This window comes from Dipodomys spectabilis, unplaced genomic scaffold (assembly GCF_019054845.1).
Source record: "Dipodomys spectabilis isolate Male_0828 unplaced genomic scaffold, ASM1905484v1 ptg000157l, whole genome shotgun sequence".
Taxonomy (NCBI): domain Eukaryota; kingdom Metazoa; phylum Chordata; class Mammalia; order Rodentia; family Heteromyidae; genus Dipodomys; species Dipodomys spectabilis.
The window spans coordinates 16180810-16206111 of record NW_024870834.1 but is presented as its reverse complement, the minus strand read 5'-3'; the positions used below and the strand labels follow the sequence as shown (position 1 = coordinate 16206111).

At 39.1% G+C, this 25302-nt stretch overlaps 1 protein-coding gene across 6 annotated transcripts in view; it reads left to right on the top strand.

Moving 5' to 3' along the window:
* The window catches only part of Nrxn3 (neurexin 3), a 1519933-nt gene that overhangs the window by 543745 nt on the left and 950886 nt on the right, over window positions 1-25302 (top strand). For all 6 annotated transcript variants that reach the window (XM_042692577.1, XM_042692576.1, XM_042692579.1 and 3 more), the window contains 2 exons: window positions 6265-6468; window positions 12319-12345. In XM_042692577.1, the coding sequence (XP_042548511.1) occupies window positions 6265-6468; window positions 12319-12345 (231 nt within the window). The remainder of the gene's footprint in view (window positions 1-6264; window positions 6469-12318; window positions 12346-25302) is intronic.

Below are 25302 nucleotides of genomic sequence, written 5' to 3'. Positions count from 1 at the left end.
TATACAAATTCAATGCAATTCCTATTAAAATCCCAATGACGTGCATCACTGAAATACAGAAAACAGTCCAAAAATTTATATGGAACAACAAAAGACCTAGAATAGCCAAAACAATTCTAGGGGATAAAGACAATATGGGAGGGCTATCCATGCCGAACTTCAAACTCTACTACAGAGCTATAATCACAAAGACAGCATGGTACTGGCACAAAAACAGACCCGAAGACCAATGGAACAGAATAGAAGATCCAGATATAAATCCACAGGCCTACAGCCAGCTGATATTCGACAAAGGAGCCAAAGACATACAATGGAAGAAACACAGCCTCTTCAACCGCTGGTGCTGGGAAAACTGGGCAGCCACATGCAGAAAACTAAAAGTGGACCCCAGCCTATCACCATGCACCAACATCAACTCAAAATGGATTAAAGACCTTAACATTAAACCTGAATCTCTGAAACTACTACAGGACAGAGTAGGAGAGACACTTGAACTAATAGGCACAGGAAGGAACTTCCTGAACAGAGTCCCAGGGTCACAACAAGTTGGAGAGAGACTCGACAAATGGGACTACCTTAAAATAAAAAGCTTCTGCACAGCTAAATCTATCGCAACTAAGCTAGAAAGACAACCAACTAATTGGGAAAAAATATTTACCAGCAATATATCAGACAAGGGGTTAACATCCTGTATATACAGGGAACTCAAGAAACTAATCCCTCCCAAACCTAACAAACCAATTACTAAATGGGCAAGGGAACTAAAGAGGGACTTCTCAAATGAAGAAATAAAAATGGCAAAGAAACACATGGTGAAGGAAATGCAAATAAAGACAACCCTGAGATACCACCTTACCCCAGTCAGAATGTCCCACATCCACAAATCAGCCAACGACAAATGCTGGAGGGGATGTGGAGAAAGAGGAACCCTGTTACACTGCTGGTGGGAATGTACACTTATACAACCACTTTGGAAAGCAGTCTGGAGGGTCCTTAGAAAGCTAAAGATTGACCTCCCTTACGACCCAGTCATACCACTTCTAGGCATCTACCCTGAACAACAGGAACCAATATACAAGGACACGTGCACCTCCATGTTTATTGCAGCACTGTTCGCAATAGCCAGGATATGGAAACAACCCAGATGCCCCACCACAGATGAATGGATCCAAAAATTGTGGTATCTATACACAATGGAATATTATGCAGCCATTAGAAATGACAAAATAATGGCATTTGCAGGGAAATGGATGGAGCTAGAAGGAATCATGTTGAGCGAGGTAAGCCAAGAACGAAGAGACAAACGGTACATGGTCTCCCTGATAAGTGGATGCTAAATCCAAAAGGTTAGGTGATACGATAAAACTAACAGGACTTAAGAAACAAAGAACTCCCGCTCATCTGGTTGAACCACTACTAAATATCCCCATGCTGCTGATCACAAATATGGTATATAACATGTGAACACTGTTATATATTACAGACTGTGGTAGACAATTTGCTCCAGGGAAGTTAGAATGAACTTGTGACTTTGAAATTATGTAATCATTTAATCACAATCAAAAAAAAAAAGAACCTCGGGGAAGGGAGGGAGGGAGGGGATGGTAGGGGGAAAACAATGGAGGGGGTAACAATGTTCAAGAGGAAGTGTACTCATAACCTCACTCATGTAACTGTAACCCTCTGTATAGTAGCTTTACAATAAAAAAATAAATAAATAAATAAATAAATTTAAAAAAAAAAAAAAAAGCATATAGGGCATGGTGTGGTACATGTCTGTAATCCCAGCTAGGTAGGAGGTTGAGTGCATCCCCAGACAAAAGCCTGAGACTTTATCTGAAAAATAAACAAAAAATTGGCTGGGGATATGGCCCAAGTGGCAGAATGTTTGTCTAGCATGTATTAGGCCTGAGGTCAAATCTTTGTACCAGTATAAAAAACTACTCATTAAATAATAACAATTCATAATAACACAGTAATACATAATAATAACTCATCAAATAGCAAATATTATTAAAAAGTAAAATTTTATATATCATCTGTGTATCTCCAAAAGGAAATTTTAGAATCAGTGAAGTTAATCTATATGAGAAATTTACTAGAAGGATTTAGCAGTGGATTTGAATTGTCCGAAGAAAGAATTAATTTGAAGATAAACGAGGGGAGATTATAAAATCTGTATAGAAGCAAAATTAATCAAGATAAAAAGAACTTCAGAGAAATATGAGGCATCATTAAATGTACCAACATATGTATAATGGGAAAAGGAGAGGGAGGGAGAGAGAGGGAGAGAGAGACAGAAATGCTCAAATAATGCCTACAGACTTCACACATTTGATAAAAATGATAAGCTAATCTACACACTGAAAAATTTAAATGAATTCTTAAGAAGGAGAATTTTATCTTTGGCTTTTGTACATTATAATAAAGATGCTGCGAATGGTTTAAAAAAACAAAGATAAAGAGAACTTTTTTTTAAGCTTCAAAGGAAAAGAAATCATACACACATACAAGAGCATCACAGTTAACATTTCTTCAGGAAAAATGGAGGTTAAAGGCTATGGGATGACACAGAGAGTGTTGAAAGAAAAACAACTGTCAGCCTGGAAGAATATACCCAGAGAAGCTGTCTTTCAAAATGAAGGTCAATTAGACATCCTCAAATAAACAAAAGCAAAGAATTCATGCTAACACACTTACCTTACCAGAACTACTTGAAGATTTCCTTCATTATCACAGAGACAGCAGATGTTAATTCTGAATTTATGTGGGGGGGAATAAAAAATAAAGAGCTCCAGTAAAGGTAATTATGTAGGTAACCATAAAATACAGTATAATTACACATGTCATTTTCTTTCTTTTCTTAACTGATTTGAAAAGAAAATGCATAAAACAATATCTATAAAATTGTGTTATTGTGCCTATACTGTATAGAATTGTCATATATTTGACAATTAAAATCCAAGTGAATGGAGTTTCATTGGGAAAAGAAAACGATACTAGGTGGGAATTTGAACCCGCAGTAAGAATCAGAGATGTTAAATAATAAACTTAATTTAAAGAACTCCATAAACATGCCTGAGTTCCCTTTTTTACCTCAGCTCTGAAAAAGATGTCAGTTTTTACAGTGCAGTAACTATAAACAATGTATGTTGTGATTGTAATTTATACATCTGTTATGCAGCATACATTTATAACATGATATGACTCATAGCACAGAAAAAGGAAGAGGGAGGGCTGAGAAGGTAGCTGAGTGGTAGAGTGCTTGCCTTGCATGCATGAGGCCCTGGGTTCGATTCCTCAGCACCACATAAGCAAAAAGAAAAAAGCCAGAAGTGGCGCTGTGGCTCAAGTGGTAGAGCGCTAGCCTTGAGCTGAAGAGCTGAGGGACAGTGCCCAGGCCCAGCGTTCAGGCCCCACAACCGGGCCCAAAAAATAAAAAGAAAAGAAAAAAGGAAGAGAGTGGGAGAAACCATATAAAAATAGAGTTTTCATATTTGGGGCTGGGCATTCAATATAGTTGTAGAATGGGTCTGATCACCAGCATTACCCTATATCATAGTGGAATTAAGTTACATAAAGATGAAATTTATTCTAGTACATTAAGATGAATATTATAAGTGCTAGAGCAACCAGTAAGAAAGTAATTCAAAAAGTATAGTCAAATATTGTTAAATAAATTAAAGATGCTAGAGCAAGGGGCCCATGCCTGCAATTTTAGCTACATTGAAAGATAAAGGGATAAAAGGGAGCACCATAACAGAATGACTTAAATATCATTATATAACTGTCCTCCATATGCGTTCTCAGTACTCAATAATCAAACACATGTAGAAAAGGCTGGATAAATTTTCTCTATGGATTCATTTCCCCCTAAAGTTAGGATTCTAGTCATAGCAGTTTTCAGGTTTGAAGTCTTTGAAACAAATTAATCTGAATCCATGGAACTGATTTTGTTTCAGCTGATTCCTGTAGTGTTTTCTGCTTTATCACCTTCCTCTTAAAAAAATATTGGGTTAGTGGGGCTGGGAAAGTGGCTCAGTGGTAGATTGCTTGCCTTGCATGCATGACGCCCTGGGTTCAATTTCTCAGCACCACATAAGCAGAAAAAGCCAGAAGTGGCACTGTGGCTCAAGTAGTAGAGCACTAGACTTGAGCTAAAGAGCTGCCTAGGCCTAGAGTTCAGGCCCTATGACCGGAAAAAAAAAATGGGTTAGTAATAGATCATACTGACAGCAGTGCACAGGGAGTATATGTTATGATATACCTTTTAGTTCTAACCATTAGCTCTTTTCATACTCTCTGGTTTACTCTCTCATCTGACCAATATTGATATTAAAAAGATGATTTCAAGCCAGGTACACATCTGTAATCCTAGCTACTCAGGAGTCTGAGATCTGAGGATTGTGGTTGGAAACCAGCCTGGGCAGGAAAGTCTGTGAGACTCTTATCACCAATTAATCACTGAAAAACGAGAAATGATGCTGTAGCTCAAGTGGCAGAGTGCTAGCCTTGAGCAAAAGGAGCTTAGGGACAGTGCCCAGGCTCAGAGTTTAAGGCCCAGGACTGGCAAAAAAAAAAAAAAGAAGAAGAAGAAGAAGATACATTCACTTATCCATATGTTCAGGCACTACACGTAGAAGAACAAGAAGAGACATTAATCTGGGAATATATATTCACAAAGACATAATAATATGTGTTGATAATGCATGAGTTTAAATAATGGCATGTGTGTATTATACCCATCCATACACACACACACACACCTAAGAACAGCACACTCTGTCATGGAGCATATGATATGTTTTGATCCTTAGGAACATGGTATGTTGCAGGTTCAGTTCTTTGACAAGGTTTTTGCTCACCCACACCTCACAATGTAACTGATGGTATTTATCTCTCTCTGTCATTTGACCACTTTTAAATACTGTGGTGCAATTACTTGTACATGTTCTGTCTCCTCCCAAAAGGTGGCCTTTGTCAGTTTCACTGTAGAACTTGTAAATAGTGACTACTTGACAGCAGCATTTATTTACTAAAGAACCTAATCAGTGTCAGATATTGAGCCCTGTGAGAATATGGCTTCTGTGTTCTCTGAAGGTATTTGCTGATGGGTGAGTGAACAAACTTACATCTTGAGTATCAAAGTGCTGTAAAACAGTCCTTGGACTTGGTATTGGATGGAATGGGTCAAAGTCTCTACTGGGTCCTGTGGGGACCCATCTCACATTGGGCTTTCTTGGTTTTAAGTAGGAGTAAGTCTACTTTATAGAACTGAGATAATGTATAGTGGGTTTCCTCCCCTACACACTCCTCACCCCCATTTTCTTCTGGTCTCTGAGGCTGGGCTCTGTCCCTGAGCTTTTGTGTTAAAGGCTAGTGCTCTAGGCTGGGCTCTGTCCCTGAGCTTTTGTGTTAAAGGCTAGTGCTGTAGGCTGGACTCTGTCCCTGAGCTTTTGTGTTAAAGGCTAGTGCTCTACCACTTGAGCCACAGCTCCACTTCTGGCTGGTCTGTCTTCCTTCCTTCCTTCCTTCCTTCCTTCCTTCCTTCCTTCCTTCCTTCCTTCCTTTCTTTCTTTCTTTCTTTCTTTCTTTCTTTCTTTCTTTCTTTCTTTCTTTCTCTCTCTTTCTTTCCTTCCTTCCTTTCTTCCTTTCTTTCGTACTTTAGTGGCTTCAAACCATGATTCTCAGATCTCACCCTCCTAAGATTACAAACATGAGCCACAGTGCCCTGCCCTTTCCTCCTTTGTTGTTTATTTATTTATTTTTAAGAGAAGTCCTAATTGAACCGGTTGATCTTCTGAGTGAGCTGAGCCTCTCTCCCCAGGCAGGACCTGACACATACCAGCTTGCTGCAGTCCTCTGGTCTCTGAAGCTTCTAGCCAGATGTTGGATGATTTACTATGATGTTTATCAAAATACAGGGATGCTGATATTTGCTTTTTCCTTGCACACTAGTTCTAGCTACAGCATATCAAAGTATAATAACTAATATGTGTGGATGTGTGGTTTTTTGTAAAGTTTTGCAAGATGCCTTCATACTATTATTTACTTTGGTAACCCTCCAGAAAAAAGAGCAGCTGGGGAAGCACCAACACCTTTGAAAAAGTAGCAATGATTCAGATCAATTAAGCACAAGTCACCTGACTAGAAATTTGGTGATCCCCCCCCCCATACCACCCCACAACCACTTTCCTTAGCAATGCAGTATTTGTCACAATGACAGCCTTCATCCTAACGCTCTCCTCCATTCTTCTTTGGCAGAGGCATCTATCCTGAGCTATGATGGCAGCATGTACATGAAGATCATTATGCCCATGGTAATGCACACCGAGGCAGAGGATGTGTCCTTCCGCTTCATGTCCCAGCGAGCTTACGGGCTTCTGGTGGCTACGACTTCCAGGGACTCGGCTGACACTCTGCGCCTGGAGCTGGATGGGGGGCGCGTCAAGCTCATGGTTAACTTAGGTATCGTATGAAGGCCCCTCTGCCCCACCTTGTTTGGGCTTGTCTTCCCTTTTCCTTTCTGATTTTTCTTGGTTTGACTGAATTCTTTGTTTGTTTTCCTGAAAGTTAACTGCTCACCTCTTGTTTCATGGACCAAGGATAAAAACCCAGCAACATATAACCTCCTTATTTCTGCATGAGGTTTTGATGTCAATTTCTGGTTTCTGACAGTGGTTGTTGTTTCTGTTTGGTTTGGTTCGGTTTTGGTTTTGGTTTTGGTTGTTTTTCTTAACCGGATTATTTGTTTTCTAAGTTTCCTTTCTTGGTTTTTTGGAATCGTTTAGCTTTGTGTAAAACACGCTACTTTGGTCCATCTTTTGATCAGTCATATTCCCATCAAGTCCAACTCAAAACAGTCAAGCTGAGGATGGGGGGTGGGGGAGGAGGTAGGGGTGGGAGTTGAGGCCAAACCTAAGGACAGGATGTCAGAGGAAAGTATGGTGGCCCTGATGGCACTCACAGTTTGAGATTCCCCCCTCCCCCTCTCCAGGAATCATGACAGATGATTTCTACTGTCCCACTGGACAAGCAATTGCTTACATTTAGCATTTCTGGCCTATAGAGGAGAAGATCCCTCCTGGAAGATCGTCTTAATTTCCTTCCTGACATTCTTGCTCACTTCTCCACAGCCCCTTTTGGGGAAAAAAATAATTGTGCTTAATACTATTATCCAACAATCGCTTTGGGGAAAACAAATTATTATAACTTTAAACGTGTAGCTTTATTTGGGACAAGATCTGTTCTTTCCTCTAATGGACTCATTTGAAATTCTGTCTTTATGACCTCCCCTTCTTTTCAGTTCTTGACTCTCTTTCCTGGATCGGAATTGATCTCTAGAGAGTGTGGGCCTTCTGGTATTTTTGTAGACAAACAAGTAAGCAAGCAACACATCTCAGTTTCTGCTCTTCCCATTCCTCAGAAGCCTAGTGCTGAGAGGTTCCATGATACCGCTCAGTCAAACTTTCTAAGCAGATAGATTTATCTGGGTATGTAAAATAGGTTTGAATACAGAACTCCTTTATAAAGGATGGGATGGCTTGTTAGAAGCCTGGAGATGACATGATGGAGAAATGTACTGTATTCCAGAGCATGTAATCCCTAGATGACCCCCCACCCCCACCCTGTAGGAAGCTGAGCTTGGGAATCTATCACAGACTTATCTGTTGTCAAGCAAACTGGTCCCACATTTCAAATATCTATGCTGTCATTCTAAAATCTCCAGTCGACAGAGGACTGTTTTGAGCAGTGGCTTGTTTCGTTATGTCCTTTACTTTTTCTTCCAGTTTGCAGCTTTCCAACACGATTTCCTTTTGTCCAACCTCATTTGATTTCTCTTGTCAGTGTGTCTCTTGGGTTTCTATCATTTGTGTTCTGTGTATGTGTGTATGTGTTTGGTTATTTTAGGTTTTGTTTTTCTCTTTGGCTGGATCTTTTTGTGTGTGTATGTTCTTGAGTTTCCTCCCACCATCAGCCATGGTAAATCAAAAGATGGTATTCAACCCTTCAAAGGCCCAAAGCCTGCGGCCCGCATAGCAAACAGCCTTGAGAACAGAGAGTACTGAGCAGCCGACAGGGATTGGCAGGCCCCTGTCCCCCCACCTTCCCACCCCACATCACCCTCCCCACCCAAGCAAACCAAGTGACCCATTGCACCTCAAACCAACAAGTAGTAGCCCATCCCTGACTTCTCCAAAGAAACAGCAGAAGGGATAACAATCCAAACCCAAAGCAGAAAACCAAGGCAGAGAGCAAATACAAACCACTGCTTAGTTCACAGAGAAAAGAGAGCAAAGACAGTCTTTGTATACCAAAGGAAGAGAGACAGATATGTGTGAAGAAGATTTAGCCCATGGGAGCCTGGGGGAGCACACGCTGTGTCTTTCAACAGACAATTTGTTTTTTCCTTATTAGTCGTTGTTTCGACAAAATTAGAAAGTTAACTGCTACAGGTCTCACATATACAGGATTCATGTCTCCCATCCTAGAATGACCAGGGCAGAGGAATGGATAAAAGGAAATGCACAATAAAGATATGTCTGTGTCTCTCCCTTCCTCTTAGTCTATCTCTCTCTATCACACACACACACACACACACACACACACACACGTGCACATACTCTGAATTTTAATTCATTGTGTTGTATACATGTCCCTTTTCACATTCATACTTTATCCAAAGGTTCTCCCCTCCTCCCTTCCCAAATACACTCGTTTTATAAGGACTTTTGTTCTTTAAGCACAGTTTGAATTCACGTGCTTTTCCTTTTCACATTTGTACTGCTTCTTTTAAATTCGTTTTGTTTTGTTGAGACAGAATCTCACTATGTCGTCTAGGCAGGCCTGGAACTCCCTAAGGCCCAGGCTGGCCTTAAACTCACAGCCTTTACTTCCCGATTACTGAAACTGCCCGTGTACACCACTATGCCAAGTTGTACTGCATTTCATTGTCTCACATATACGGAATCGACAGAAATAATTCTCTAATGTGTTTCAAATTAGTCATACTACACACTCATTATAGAAAAGCATAGTAGATATTAATCTGGCAAAATATATCTAAATGTCAAAGACACTAGGGTTTTCCATGGGCTCTGTTTTCTGAAGACAGCATGAGTGGTAATAGCAGGTGAGAGAAATAACCCTATATCATAACATATGTCTCTAAAAGTTGTGCGATTGACTCCTGCACAACCACATTTTGTTCTTTGAGTAGTAAAAGAGCTAGCAACAGCATTTTGTTAAGGATTTAAAAGATCTTATTTTCATCTCCATAAAATTGGGAGAAAATCCAAAAATTGTTCTTCTTATACTCAATTTTATAGATATGAAATAGAGAGCTATCTGCCTTTTCAAAACTTGGATAAAAACTTTGGTGATGGAATAGAGACTAGAAGTCTTGTGCCTAACTGCTAGATCATCATTGATGACCTGTTACCCTCACAGGGTAACTTACGGAGCAATGACACTGGAGCTCAATGATGTCACACATTCCATAATTGCCATCTTTGAAAGATGCAGAGAGAGTATTTCCTTCTTCCTTAGTGCTCAGTTTGAATTGAGCCACATTATAGAAAAGTTAGAAGATGCAGACAAACCTTTCTGGATTCTCATCAGAGAGCCGGGAGGCCTCCTTTCATGGTGAATTCTGAGCCAGTACAGGCAGTTTGACCAGTTGCCTTAGAGTTCTCCCAGACATTTTCTGCCTAGCTCGCTGCTAAACATTATTGAAAACATACAACTTTTAGAAATTTCCATCACAACCATGCGCCACTCAAAGATCACCCCTATGGAGATTCATCATTTCCTTGCATTTATTGAAATAAAGCAAACTAAGTAAAACAAAACAAATAGCATATATGTGTACATATACAAATGCACAAACGTGCTCACCTCTCAAATTTCATGTAAAGACTGAAGTAGTCTTTTTTTCAGGCAAAGCGAGAACTCTGGCCACTATCAAAGATACAGCTAAAGGAAATGGTTTCCTCCATCAACAACCTGGCACATGTTTTTTGTTGTTGTTAAGAATACATATCCTCACAAAACACACTATCTCTTCACAGAACTTGTGAAAAGAGAGGAGACTTTTCTTCTCCAACTATTTATTCCTTGGGTAGAAAAAGCAACATGAATCTTCATGTCTCACTTTAAAAACAAATTGTCTGCCATCTTGAAAGCCCTAAATTGTAACACTTTTAAAGATGTCCAACACACCTTAGGGAATCCTTTGAATGATCTGGAAAGATGAATCCAACCCACACCAGTCCTTAGACCAGATTCTTATGTGATCATAAATTCCTCAGCTGCCTAGAAACCAAAGAAGAAACTTGTTCCTTATGGGAAGTCCTTGGGTTTGTAACATTAGGCCTACTCTTCCTCCTTTCCTTTCTCCTAAGCATGCACACAGTTCTCCTCCCTCTCCCTACTTTGATACACCATGAAGCATGGTTTCTCCACCTTTGGGAGATGGTAGTTGCAAACAATAGATGAAACTCCCACCTGTTCCCCCCTGCCTGCCCCCACCCCAGTCCTCAGGGGCGTGGCCTCCTCTGTGTGGTGGTCGTACCAGTTGCTCCAGGGCTGTTTGCTCCCACTTTTCTGTTGCGGTTGACGACACATGACAAACCTAACCGCATGAAACCAAACCCAGATTTTTCTCAAGAGATGTTCTGGGGAAAAAACAACAAGCTGCCTGCCTCCTTCCCCAGAAATGATTGGGTGTTATAAATTACTCCTATCTGGATTTCACATAGTTCCCCTCTGCTCCTGCTGGTGGTCCTGACTTCTATTTTCATTTGCTTGATTAACATACTTCACCTTGGGGGATTCAAGTGGTGGCATTCTCTTCCATGAGTTCTCTCAACACAATGGCAACAACCTCGGAGTTTATAGCTGCATTCCCCCACCCCCATACCATTATTTCCTTTTCTCCACCATTTGACTTCTACTTTTTAATATTTGACTTTATATAAATTCCTAATGGAATTCCCACTATTGTAAACCAGCTCTTGATTTAACTAGTAACGATGAACTGCGACAGGTCTCCAGTCATCTCTACCCAGTATGCTTTTGACCTCCACTAACTCTACTTAAGAATTATTATGGTATGTGCCATTGACACTGAAATGGAGACTAGGAAATTATTAGCTGTTCTGATCCCTGGCACAGATCACATGGGCTGGATAAAATTATGTTTTTCCTCCTTCCCTTTTCCATTTGAAAAGTAAGATTGAAACCAAACAATTTTCTCTCCTCGCTATGTTAGACATGCAGAGTGAAGTAGGCAAGATGTCAAAGGTAACTGAGATCTCCTGCACACATGCCTGTCCTGCCTTCTCCTCGAATGCAGTAGGCATTTTGATTCAGTCTGGGCATTCAGGCAAGAAGACAGAGATGGAATTGGTGAGTGGGTTGATCCAGGAGCCTTTGAACCCATAGCAATCAGAAAAACCAATCAACAGTGACAATATCCCACAACTCCTCCCACTTCACACCCAGTGGACCCCCCCCCCACACCTCTCTAAAATCTGGGATGGGTGTTTGTGCGGTTAGCTGTTTGCAAGTGGCCATTTTATGACAGGAAATAACCAGGTGGTATTAACCCTTTCCTTACCTCTAAGAGGATGGCAAGTGTGCCTGTGCAAATTTCTGTGGCGTTTGGGGCCTCAACCTGAGGAGAGGGTGGGATGGAATTCATTTTTAGAAAAAGAGAAAGGGTTAAACACTGCACTGGGAACTTGAAAGGACAGATTTTTTTTCTTAAATGATTCCCTGTGTCAGACTGGTGATTTAACTTTGAAACCCTCATCTAAAATCGCTGCAATGCTACTTTTAAAGATAATTTTAAGAACATTAAGTTGTATGGAGAACTACAATATAACCTGCATTTGACGGGGGAATTTTTACCTTAATTTCTAAGATTAATAAAATTAACATTTTAAAATCTGGGCTCGAAATCTTTTATATAAATGAGTAGGTTTTTTTTTTTCCTTTTGAAGAGAGAAAAAAAACAAACAACATTCTTGATGTCCGTTGTGGATATATATGTATTCCAGTATATATCTCTATACATATGTGTATATATATGTGTGTGTGTGTATATATATATGTATCCAACTTTACTAAATAATATACTGTACATATACACCCACCCTTAAACTTGTGCATACTGTGTATATATATATATATATAAAATGGCCACATTTCTTGCGTGTGTCTGTCCCCGGAAGGGTGGACTGATTGTTTTTGGATGTCTGCAGCTGTTACCTTGAAGGATGCAATTTCATCTTTCATTTATTTTTCCCCATCTAGACTGTATCAGGATAAACTGTAACTCCAGTAAGTTTTTCCTCAAGTTTCATTTTGCTCTTTAAAAAAAAAAAAGAGAAAAACTGACTTTATTTTGTTTACTGGTTTTATGAGCTGTTTTTTCTTTGGATTCTTTTATTTTTTGGCAGTGGGGTTTGGAGGAAACGGGGGGTGGGGGGGTGATAAATTGGAGAGTGGGATGAAGGCACGGGTTAAGTGGGACTGAGGTGTAGTGTTTGTCTTGGAGCAGGGTCTCTCTTCTCTACCTGCATTTACAGAAAAGGAAAAGGAGGAGAGGGCGTGTGGATTATGAAATAACTTGAAAATGAATTGAAATGGTCATGTGTTTTCTTTGGGAGATAACCCCTGAGGTGAATGGAAAGCTTTAGAGAAACCAGACTGCACTTCTCCACTGCCAAAAGCTGCAGTTGATAAAAGTAAAAGTTCATGACCCTGAGATGGCTGCCAACTCTGAGATTTCCTGCCTGGCATTTACCAGTAGAAGGAGCTTCTAGAAGGATGTGTAAAGCCCTGTTCTTGGCAGTGATGCCACATTTCAACCAAAGACTTAGCTGAAGAAGGAAACACCGCCTACCATTCTCATTCTCACCCATTCCAGAGTGCCGCTCTTGAAGAAGGGTCCTAAGGAGTTATAGGATGAAAGCTACTATCTTCTTCTCTGGAAAATGACATTAGCTAAAGTTGAGGAAAAAAAAAAGAATATAAACACGTAAGATAGGAATGAGGGAAGACGTTGATGAAGGACAAAGAGAAATATGTTTTTTTGCTAGGACATGTTGTATTAGACCAAATCACACTGTTTTATAAGGAAACAAAGGTTGTTTTTTCTCTTGTTCAGGCAAAGTCTAATGCCAGCTGAACAACTGAACTGTCTACCAGACAGTTCCTTTCAAAGAAGCAATGAATTCAAGGATCCAGGATCCTTCCATGAAGGGAAGAGAGAGGCCCATCACCTGAGAGTTCTTTCAGCATGCTTCATCTCTTTGCCTGGAAGCAGCAAGCATCACTTTTGCTGGTACTTATTTGGCAGGCAGGACTCCATTCTAAGTGCAAAGCCTTCTGGTGCTACCCAGAGGGAAAAAAAAGTGGATTAGTTGCGTATTCAGTACACCTAATTCTGTGTTCTCTCCTTAGTCTTTGCTTCTTTCCTTACTAGAGTCTTCTGTAGAAACAAAGTTAGAGAGAAAATACTCTGACTTGCTTCTTTCATGTACTTGTTAATGATATCGTAAGCAATATCTCAGAGATGATAGTTCAAATTTCTTTTTTGGCAGGTGATAAGGTATCACATGACAACCTAACAAACCCCTCTAGTTTTAGGCACACATGCCACAAAAATTAACCCAAAATGAGAAAATTTAAAGATTTCTGTAAACAACTACTTCCTAGAGTATATTACGCATGTCTAGGCATCATGCTATTTTAGATAATGTTCTATTTTTCTGTTTTAGTATTTCTAATTAGCGAGAAGTTTCTCATGATGTTTAGGTCACTAAAGACCTAATTGAGGCATTCTTTCTTTCCAATGTGTGGGGCTTTTTTTTTTTTAACAGCCTATTGAGGTTTAATTTCTGCCACAAAATTCATTCATCATAGCCCTACAATTCAATGATAATTGCACATATGGATTTATCCAAAAGTCACCACAATCATACTTTAGAGCAGCATTGCTATCACCCCCGCTAAGTCCCCCTTACCTGTTTGCATCTAATCTCTGCTCTTACCCTTAACCTGCAGCAATCATTAATGGCTTTACTTCCATACATTTATCTTCTCTGGACTTTGCATATAAATGAAGCTGCATAAAATGTAGTCATTTGTATCTTTATCCATTAAAGTAAGGGAATAGTGATTCTTAGGGAAGCCTTTCCTTCTCTTTTTATACTAATTTTCAAAGTTGGAAACGATGGAAATTGGGCATGGGGTGAAAAGCTTCATCTTCAGAATCTGCCAACTCCTGGATCCTATTTGGAGAGCAGAGAACCCAGGGGCTGATTTGATGAGGCTATCAGAACTTGCTGTGGCTGTTCTATCAACTTTCCAGTGCAGCCCATTTCCATGTAATCAACAATGGAAGGTCATCCGGAGACAAGTTCCAGGATCCTCTCTCCTGGGAAGACAGCGACATAGATAGACAACAGCAGGCTTTCTAAACCTGGTGAAATATTTTCTACACAGAGCTACCTATAGCAGTATGAAGATAAAAGCATGTCAGCAAAGGGAAGTTTTCAACTTTGATCACAGGCTAGAGAGTGTAACTGATCAGAGTTCAATGAGTAGGTAGATTCAAGTTTGATTTTTTAAAATCATCTTTTAAATTCTCTTATGGTAAACCTGACATGCTAAGAAATGTAACTCTGTGGAGTTCATCTGGAAAATGATGGTGTATCCACTGCTTGAATAATGAATGTCTAGGGGAAAAAAATTTAAAAGTCCATTAAACTAGGCTCTGTAGTGAGAAGAACACAAACATGTATCTAGGGTTTAGTAGAGTCCCAAACTAAATGTGACTGCTTTGGCTGAAATTGCTTTTAATTGTTGAATTGTAGTAGAAGTTGCAGTTGAAGCCACACAAAAGTGATAAATTATGAGAAGCAAATGCATATAAGCATGGATGTTAAAAAAAAATAGTAAATCAAAATTTTTTTTTATCTACTTACTTTCTCTCCCCCATTTCTGGCATTATTGGCATATGGGTAGAAAAAAAAAACAGACTATACATCTAAATTAAAAGACAAGCACATACAAATCATAATTGCTCTCCTTATTGGCTCTGTATAAGAATCTGAAGTATGACTACGAGTCCATGCTCTTACCCAGTTGTTACCTATGGGTATCAAAGAAATAAGATTGATTTGCAGCCTGGGTTGAGAGGGAGGAGGGCTCTCCTCTGGCTCCTGGGCCTTGTCTCCTGCTGTCATTTCAATGGAAGTCAGAGAATGTCATTGCTCAAGTTTTAAAACAGATTTTCAGTGTTTTTTTTCGCCTTGAAGGGACACACTGAATTAAACCTAAGTAAAATTTGAATACATGTTTCTGAATTTGGCTAGTAACTCCTTTAAGGTGCCTGTTCTTTGAAAAATTGCTCAGATAAAACACTGGGTGATGCAACCAATACATTTCCTCTTCTTCATCTATGACAAAGTGGTGTTTTAGGAAATGGCTGATTCCAAGGGATTGTGTGATACTCTTTCATGGAAGGAAAAACAGTAAGGAAACAGATTGACCTTCCAGGGGACAGGACAAGCTAGTGGCCAGATGGAGGACAGCCTTGGAACATGAGTCGTTTTCTTCTGGTCAGCTTCCTTCAACCTTAGCTGACTGCCTTCCAGTGATCATGCCCCCAGGAAGAAGCAGCAACAGTTTTCCATCCGTTATCTGCCTAACGACCTTTCTTCATCTCTCCCTTTCCACCCTGCCTTTCTCCATGATAACTATGATTTATTTATCATCCCTTATTCCAAATCATACTGCTCTGCTATCCAAGGCCTGCAAGATGCCCACCCCATCTGTTCCTCCTTAGGTACTATCTTCAAGCCCTATCAGAATGGTCTTTGGTTGAATTGAAGCTATTGATGAATTTCATTCATCTGGCAAGAATGTAGGTAAAGATGCTCAAGCAAGGCAATTTCAGCTTGAGAGCTTTATTTCCAAATGCAAAGGAGCAACCGAGTTGGCAGTCATGGTGGTGATTGGACTCCAGGTTGACCTGGAACCTATAATCATGGGGCCGCTTTCTGGAGGTGGTCTGGAGGAAATGGCCTGTTCTGATAATTCCAGTGACCACAAGTCTGGCGGGCACCTGAAGCACGCTACTGGAAAAAAGGTATGGTGTTCCCTTTGGTGTGGTTGTGAGTGATTGTGGAAATGCAAGGATGGGAAGTTTTTCCTTGTGTTTTACCTCATCAGAGTGTGACTCTCTCAGCCCTATGTGTTTGAAGCCATGTGAAGCCTGAATGTAAGCCATGTGCTCTTATTAATTAATAGGATGGTAGCGTGAATAAATTTACCAAATATATATTAACAAATATTATTTTTCTGGACTTCCCCTGCTCTCCAAGGTTAGCAGATGTACGTCATGACCATTTTCTTAATCTTCCTAAAAAGAGGAGTTTTTAGTACGTATATATATATATATATATATATGTATATATATATATATATACATATATATATATGTATAGATATACATATGTTAACATATATATATATATATATGTGCCTATGTGCATATTAATACAGAGGGAAGAATTGTGACCTTGTACATGGGCTTTAGCCACTTTTTCCATCTTTCTTATTAATTTCTTTGACTTTGAAGTTAGTCTTAATTTTTCTGTAATGAGGCTTACTTTTTCTTCTTAGATAATATAGATGAGAAAAGAAGTAGGGTGCCATCGTCATATCTCTGAAAGCTATTCATATGCACTCAAGGCTCCTCTTCTTACAAAGCTGTTTGCATTCTGTCTGTTTTTCCTTAGTTTCTATGGTGACTCCATGTCCAGTGTTTGAGCCAAATCATTAGTATGTGAGTGGCTCTTGTATAATTTAGTAGCAGTTTGGGGATGTGGAGTTTATTTTACTAGATTTTTGTTATTTTCTCTCTCTCTCTCTCTCTCTCTCTCTCTCTGATAGCTCTATAATAATCTTATCATTACTCTTGGTTTAGCTCATCCCTCTAACTCAGAAATACTTGCCGTGGAATAACCAGGAATGATTCTTCATACTCTTTTTCTGGAAGGAAATTATGAAATTGTCCTTGGTCTGTACTTCTAGAGTTGGGTTCCTGTTGTCCCCTTGTTTTGTTAGAGTTTCAGTAGAGATAGAACGTCATGAAGTAAGAGTTGATGTACAATGATGCATTCTTTGTCAAGATAGGAGGATCTGAAAATACCTATTTTCATACTAAATGACTATATTCCATCTTTCTTCAACACCTAATTTTTAAAAGATAATGCATATGTAATTTCTTCTTAATAAACACTAATTTGTATTATTTTAAATAGCTAAAAAATGCATATGTGGGCTGGAGGCAGGACTGAAGTAGTAGAACATTAGCTATGAGCAAGCAAACCCAATGAGTGTTAGGCCCCTGAGTTCAAGCCTGGGCACTCCGCCAACAACAACAAAATAAACACCCACAGTCCACTATGCAATTTAATGTTCAATACCTAAGTGACAGAGAAGCCAATTATCTTTTAAACTAGATACTGGTGGCTCCTGCTACTTAGGAGTCTGAGACATGGAAGATCATTGTTTAACGACTGCTTGGTCAGAAAAAGTCAGAGAAATACCACTCCCAATTAATCAACAGAAAGCCAGGATGAAGTTATGCCTCAAATGGTAGAGTTCCAGCCACAAGCAACAAACAAACAAACAAACAAGAAACAAAAAAAAACCCACCAAGCAAGAGGCCCTGAGCCTTAATTTCAAGCATGATACTGCAGGCAAAGCAGCAAAAATTCTTCCTTTTGCTCTTGATCCTACTTGTCAAAATCCTTTCTCAAAGGCAGTTACAAATGATCATTGTCTTGTATATTCTATCAGAGGTTATCTATAAACATATGAGATATCATTATAACCTTATTTCCTTCCTCTTCTTCTTTCTTCATACTAATGTTAGCATGCTCTTCTATATCTTAGTTTCTTCCTAAGACATTTAGGAAATATTGTAGGAAAATATCATTTACCATACTCTTCTATATCTTATTTTTTCATAAATGTTTTAGGAACTACCTTGTGTAAGAATAGGAAGGTATTCTTTAATTTTAAGAACCACATAATATTCCATTGATTCTTTTTAAGGTTCACAATATGCATTTGTGGGAGTATATTTTTTTTAAATCAGCACCTTAGTAAAGTTCATTTAGATTTTTTTAACTTTTTTATTATTATAAAAAGTAACGAGCTATATTTGATATTAGTGTTTGCGTGCATGTTGAAGAATATGTTTTGAATAATTCTCTAAAATTGGAATTACTAAGTCAGAAGATAAGTGCATTATAAGTATTCAGAGGTATTGCCAAAGTATACTCAAAGAAATTGTACCAATTGACATTTTTACTAGTAGAATGAATCTTTTCCCTTACCCTTACAAAATACATTATATCATCATTTTCTTAAATAACTCTGCCAAGCACTGTTCACAATAGCCAAGATTTGGAAACAACCCAGATGCCCCAGTACTGATGAGTGGATTCCAAAATTGTGGTACCTATATACAATGGAATATTATACAGCCATTAGAAAGAACAAAATAATGGCATTTGTAGGGAAATGGATGGAACTAGAACGAATTATTTTGAGTGAGGTAAGCCAAGAACAAAGAGACAAGCGCCATATGATCTTCCTGATATGTGGATGCTAAAGCCAAAATACAAGAAGATATGACAGAGAAACAGGACTCAAGAAACAAGAGACAGCCACCCATTTTGTCATATCATTGCTAAATGACTCCATTTTCTTGACTATATATATGGTAGATATAAGCACTCAACAGAGGGAAGCCAGGAGGAGAAACAGAATAAGTGGGAACAGCCCACACTGAGCAAAAGGAAAGAAATGCAAACATCACCTGATGTGGAAAAATAACTTGTATTGTCAAAGCTCATAGAATTCACAAACTGTATAGGCCATGATGATGACAATTTGCCTTGTGAAGGTTAAAACGTGTTTGTGACTTTAACTAAGTATCACTATTCCACAATACTGTGAAATCTGTGAAATTTATGTAATCACCTAATCTCAATTAAAGAAAAAAAAGTGAGAGAAGGGATGGGTTAGGAGAGATGGGTAACAATGTTGTCAGACACTTTGTACTCATATACTGTTTTGTAGAATGGTAACTTCTTTGTACAACTACTTAAAGTTAATAATAATAATAAATCACTCTGCCAAATGTCATGAGCACATGTTCAAATGATAGCGTATCCATCACCTGCAGATCAGTTCCAATAGTTCCCTTCTTCAGCTATTGTAGGAACCATTATCATTCGAAGTTTCAGCAACCACTTACATCAGAACAGTTTTAATAGAAATCTGGCATCAAAGAACTTCATATGTTAATAGGAATATTACAGGAAAGTGGCAGTATGTCATAACAATTATGCATGAGTTTATTAATGCTGCTCTGTGGTGGAATCTCAGTAGAGAGGACTTTTAATATAACTGCAAAGAAGAAGAAAGAATCTGGAGCTTAATGGCCTTACTTCAACCCTTGTCTTTATAACTAATGAACCATGTAAATTAGTTCCTCAACTCTCAAGGTTTTCTGTTGTAAAATGGGAGAGTGGACTGTGTTGCATAGCACTTCAGTACAGGTGTGGTGACGAATACCATCAGAGTGGGTTTTTTTTCCTGAAAACACATACTTTCGGCAACTGTATTCATGTTAGAATGAGTAGCCAGAAATTCTTAAAACCATCTTTGGCCAGGATCTGAATAGATGCTAAGAATATCGGTATTCATACTTCCTTCAGTAGCTACCCTGACAATAAATTCTCTTCCATAGCCACCAGAGCACATTGCATTCAGTATTAATAATCCCTAATAAGACCTCATATAAGACCAATGTTAGGTCACGTTAGATGATTTCCCCCTACAGAACATCATTTTTTCTTAGAAGTTAATGAAACAAATCCCTGGAAAAATGTACACATTTCTTTTCCCAAAAATGAAGCTGTTTCAGAAGATTTCTGACTATCCTATATCTACATAAAAAGTCATTATTTTGTCATCCCCAAACCTTACCACCCTGTCAGTAGCAGTTCTTTCAGTGGCTAATGCAAATGTCTGTTGCGAAATGGGAAATGAGAAGATAGAGGCATGGAACTAAGTTAATAATCCAATGGTCCATCCTCTTGAATGGGTACAATCAGACTGTGGTAGGAAACTATTAAGAGAGGTAAACCATGGTAGAGATCATGTCCTCAGATCTCTTCTACAGCAAAGTCTTGAGAGGTTATGAGCCCAAGAGTCTCCCATTGGTCTGTTGATAAACTCGAAGGAAAATACTGGATGTTATCCAGGAAGTAATGAAAACATTTGACTTCATTTTGGAAACTTGAAATCATTTTAATAAAAACTTAATGAAAATATTCTCTTCAAAAAACACCAGATCTGATTACATGATTTCATCATATTTGCAGCTTTAGTATCTTCTATTATTATTGTTGTTATTATTATTATTATTATTATTGTCGTGGGGCTTAAACTCTGGGCCTGGGCGCTGTCCCTCAGCTCTTCAGCTGAAGGCTAGTGCTCTAGCACATGAGCCACAGAGCCACTTCTGGTTTTCTGAGTGGTTTATTGGAGATAAGAGTCTCACAGGCTTTTGTGCTGGGGCTGGCTTTTAACCACAATCTTCAGATCTCAGCCTCCTGAATAGCTAGGATTACAGGCGTGAGCCACTGGCGCCTAGCCTATCATGATTTGCATATAAACTAAAATAAAACAGAACTGAAGAACTAAGAGATTTTGCAGCCAGGATATAAATTTCTGACTAAGAAAAACACTGTCCACTTTAATCCTTTGCATGTTCTGTTATCTGTGGCTTTGGAAGTCACCAATTTATTCTGATCATATTAATCACCTATAAGTTTGACCAAAAACTGTTTCTGATGCATTTTATTTATCTAATTATCATAATAGGAATTTTGTTTCGAGTGTACTGGCCCTGGGACTTGAACTGAGGTCCTGGCATTTTCACTGAGCTTTCTTTGCTCAAGGTTAGCATTCTGTCACTTGAGCCACAGCCCCACTTCTGGCTTTTTGGTGCTTAATTGAAGACAAGAGTCTCATGAACTTTCTTTCTAGGGCTGGCTTTGAACAGTGAACCTCAGATCTCAGCCTCCTCAGTAGGTAAGATGACAGGCAGGGGCTACCAGTGCTTTAGCAGGATTTTTTTTTGGGGGGGGGGGGCATTGATCATGGGGCTTGAACTCTGGGCCTGTGCTCTTCAGCTCAAGGCGAGTGCTCTACCTCTTGAGCCCCAGTGACACTTCCAGTTTTCTAGTGGTTTATTGGAGCTAAGAATATCTCGGATTTTCCTGCCTGGGCTGGCTTTGAACCATGATCCTCAGATCTCAGCCTCCTGAGTGGCTAGGATTACAAGCATGAGCCACTGGTGCCTGGCCCTTAGTAGGACTTTTAAAGAGATCAATTTATTACATATTACTGTCAGATCCTATTTTAAAGATAAGTATTACTGAAGTCAGTTTAAATGGAGGCCAGACCTGAGGGATCCCTGAGCCTACAAACCAAAGTCCACACAGCTGACCTCAGCCTTGCTTCACTTGCAAACCAAAGCAAGACTAAATTTGAGTTATTTCTTGTAAATGCCTGTATTTTTAAAAATTATGTTTTGATGATCTGTTAGCAGTTGTACAAATGGGTTATCATTCAACAAACCAGTTTGTAGGTATACTGCTTCTTGTTCCATGTCACTCCTTTCATCATTCCTCCTCCCAATCTCTTCCAAGGCCTATAGTTTGTGGGGGGGGGGGGGGGCGGGGGAGAGGAATCACAAAGCAAGTTTAACCTAATAGAAACAGCCAGCACATTTATAATCACATCTCTAGATACTTTCAAGTGAAGCAGACTAAATAAGGCAACCACAGAATAGTGACCAATTGGATACTTCTGTGTTCTTTCTACAAAATTCTTCTCTTTGCATTTAGAATCTCCAGTGGAGATTCTACAGTGGAGATTCTAAACCATTCCTGGATTTGCCTTCTTAAGGACTTGGTTACTTTATAAATGTCTTGTAGGATGCTCATATAACCCACTCACATTCTCTATTCTTAGTTGGTAATGAGATACTTTTTTTAAATGAAGATATTTCCTTTTTCTTATATCTAATATACACATATACAGAGAGAGAGAATTACAGATACAATCATGTAGAAGAGTACATATGCAATGTAACAGGTTTAACTCACTTCTTACAGATTATAATTTGAATGCTAGAGTTTCTAGAACAATCAGCCTCAAAATAGAAGCTTCTATGATTCAGAACATCTCAGCAAACATTGTTTCAATTTTAGAATCAATTATGGGAAGAAAATTTACAGGCCAGATGATGTTATTTCCAAAATAATTTGTTTTGTGGCTGGTCTCTTGTCTAAGTGGCTAGAATCATATTGCTTTGTATCTCTGAGTTTATTAGAAGTTAGACATAAAGGCTCATTTTTCTTAGAAGTTAGTGAAATAGATCTTTGGAAAGTATATGCATTTCCTTTCTCAAAATGAAGCTGTTTCAGAAGATTTCTGGTTATCCTATATCTACATATAAAGTCATTTTTCTGTCATCCCCAAACCTTACCACCCTGTCAGTAGCAATTCTTTTAGTGGCTAAGTGCAAATGTCTGTTGAGAAATGGGAAATGAGAAGATAGAGGCATGGAACTAAGTTAATAATCCAATGGTCCATCCTCTTGAATGGGTACAATCAGACTGTGGTAGGAAACTATTAAGAGAGGTAAACCATAGTAGAGATCATGTCCTCAGATCTCTTCTACAGCAAAGTCTTGAGAGTCTCCCACTGGTCTGTTGGGCACACTTGAAATATCAAAATATTACAAAGTGGGAAGGAAGGCTCATGGCAGCTGAGTGCATGGTGTCAGGTCACAGGGCGATTGATGGAAGACATGCGTCTTCATACCTTCAGATTTTCAGTTCTCAAATGACCACTCTTCTGTTGCCTAAATCAAGCTGTTTTTTAATAATGATTATTTTTTGTATTAGTGGGAGAAAAAAAAGGAAGGGAAGAAGACAGGGAGGCAAGCATAAAAGAGAGGAAGGAAAGAAGGCAGGAAGATGGGAAGGAAGAAGGAAGGGAGGGAGGGAGGAAGGGAGGGAGGGAGGGAGGAAAGAAGGGAAATAGGTAAATATCCATGGCTAAAGTACTAATTTAGAAAGGATATTATTTCCTAAAATCTTGGAAGCAGAATGAACAGCAATAGGAAAAGAATGAAGTTAAACTCTGAAATCTATGAGATGACAGAAATGAAATTGGTGTTAGCCAGAAGTATGGGCAGGATAAACTCTAAGGCAATAAACATAGGGATACTCCTCTATTCCAGAGATGATGAAAAGCAATAAAATTAGAAACAAAGGCTGGAGGGAGGAAGGCATACTTATTTCCTGTGAATAGTTTTTCCTGTGATAGTCAGAAAATCTTATAATTTCCCCTTCATATGGAGGGGGGGGGGGGGGGGGAAGAACACCAAGAAAGACAAAGAAAATAGGATAAAGCCATTGGCCTACTTGCCCCTGACTAGATAGGAATGACTATGAGTTTATGAGAGTAAACTGGTAATTAAACCCTTCTTCCAGGGCCAGCTTCATAGGCACACAACCAGTGTAGTTAAAGAGGTCAACAATTTACCTGTCAATAGTTGGAGTGTGTAGGTTGGAGGTGTGGCTTAAGTGGTAGTACACTTGCCTGGTAAGCAAGATGTCCTGAGTTCCCTCCTCGGTATGCCAAACAAACAAACTTACTTGTGTTTCCATAGAATAGTTGGAATGTTCAGTTGATTATTGGTAAATGCAAACAAACTTAAACATGTACTCTGACGCTCAGAAATGGAAATAAAAAGTCTAGATAATGCATCACTAACTAGCTATGCGCTCAGGTACTGATCCCATTGTCCTCCATACCTGGTATAAAATACAAGTAGTTGAGAAATCATGGTTAACCTAAAAAATTAAAATGAAAATACTACTTATTCTTTTCCTTTTCCCTTTCTTATTTTTCTTGGAGCTTTTTCCATTTTTTTTTCACAGTAAACACAGATGCTTTTAACTATATACATGAAGTCATTTACAATAAAAATATTGATTATTGCCTATGGCAGTATATAAAGTTTCATGGAAACTCAGCCTTGCCCACTTTGTTGTCTTTTAAAATGGCTATTTTGCGTTACAAAGGCAGGGGGAGTAGTTGTAGAATATCACATAGATCCTAAGCTATAGTACATACTAGCTGGCTATTTGCCCTTGGGCCCTGAACTGAGTGATTGGTCCCTGTGGCTTTGGTAGAAGAGATTCTCACCCTTACTACTGTGACCTTCCTTAGAATGAGGTGAAAAGTCTTGATTTCATTTCTTACAAGAAAACTGCTGCCACAACCCCTTGTCCATTAAAGCCCAGCTTCTTCCAGCCCAGATTCCTGTCCTGTCTCCTAGGAAGTATTTTACAAAGGAAGTTGTTCACTTTGACAAATCCAAAAGGTCAGAGCAAGTACCCCAGGGGCCCCAGGAATGGATGTTTCTGTTATTACCAGTTCACATGATCAATGAGTAGTTCATACTATGAGGCTCGTGAGACTCAGGCCTCTAAGAGCCGCTGTGGGACTTGGTGCCTTCTTAAATGCTGAGGGGGAAGGCACTTTTCTCTCTATCAAAAGATATTACAGCTCTCGGTACCAATAAGAAGGGCACAGAGAAATTGCTGCAGGACCAAAAGCTAACTGGTACCAAGGTTGGAACCTAGAGCCTCATACTTATTGATACACTTGCTCAGCTTGCTTTGCTCAGTTGATGCTCCACTACCTCCAGACTGGCTTTTGTGCTGAGTATTTTGGTGATGAAGTCTCACAGAACTTTTGCCCATGTTGGTTTCAAATCATAATCCTTTAGATCTCAGGCTCCTGAATAGTTAGGACTCCAGGCACGAGCCCTGCTGGCACATGGTTTTAATGGTAAAATTCTTAAGAATTCAAGGCAGCAACTACCAGACACTAACATCTACAGGATTCTTCAATTGTTGACCTCTTTAACTACACTGGTTGTGTGCCTATGAAGCTGGCCCTGGAAGAAGGTAATACTACAATATGTTTTTTTTTTCTTTTGTCCTTAATAAGGCTTGAACTCTGGGCCTGGGCACTGTCCCTCAGCTCTTCAGCTCAAGGCTAGTGCTCTACCATTTTAAGCCACAGCGCCACTTCCAGTTTTCTGGTGGTTAATTGGAG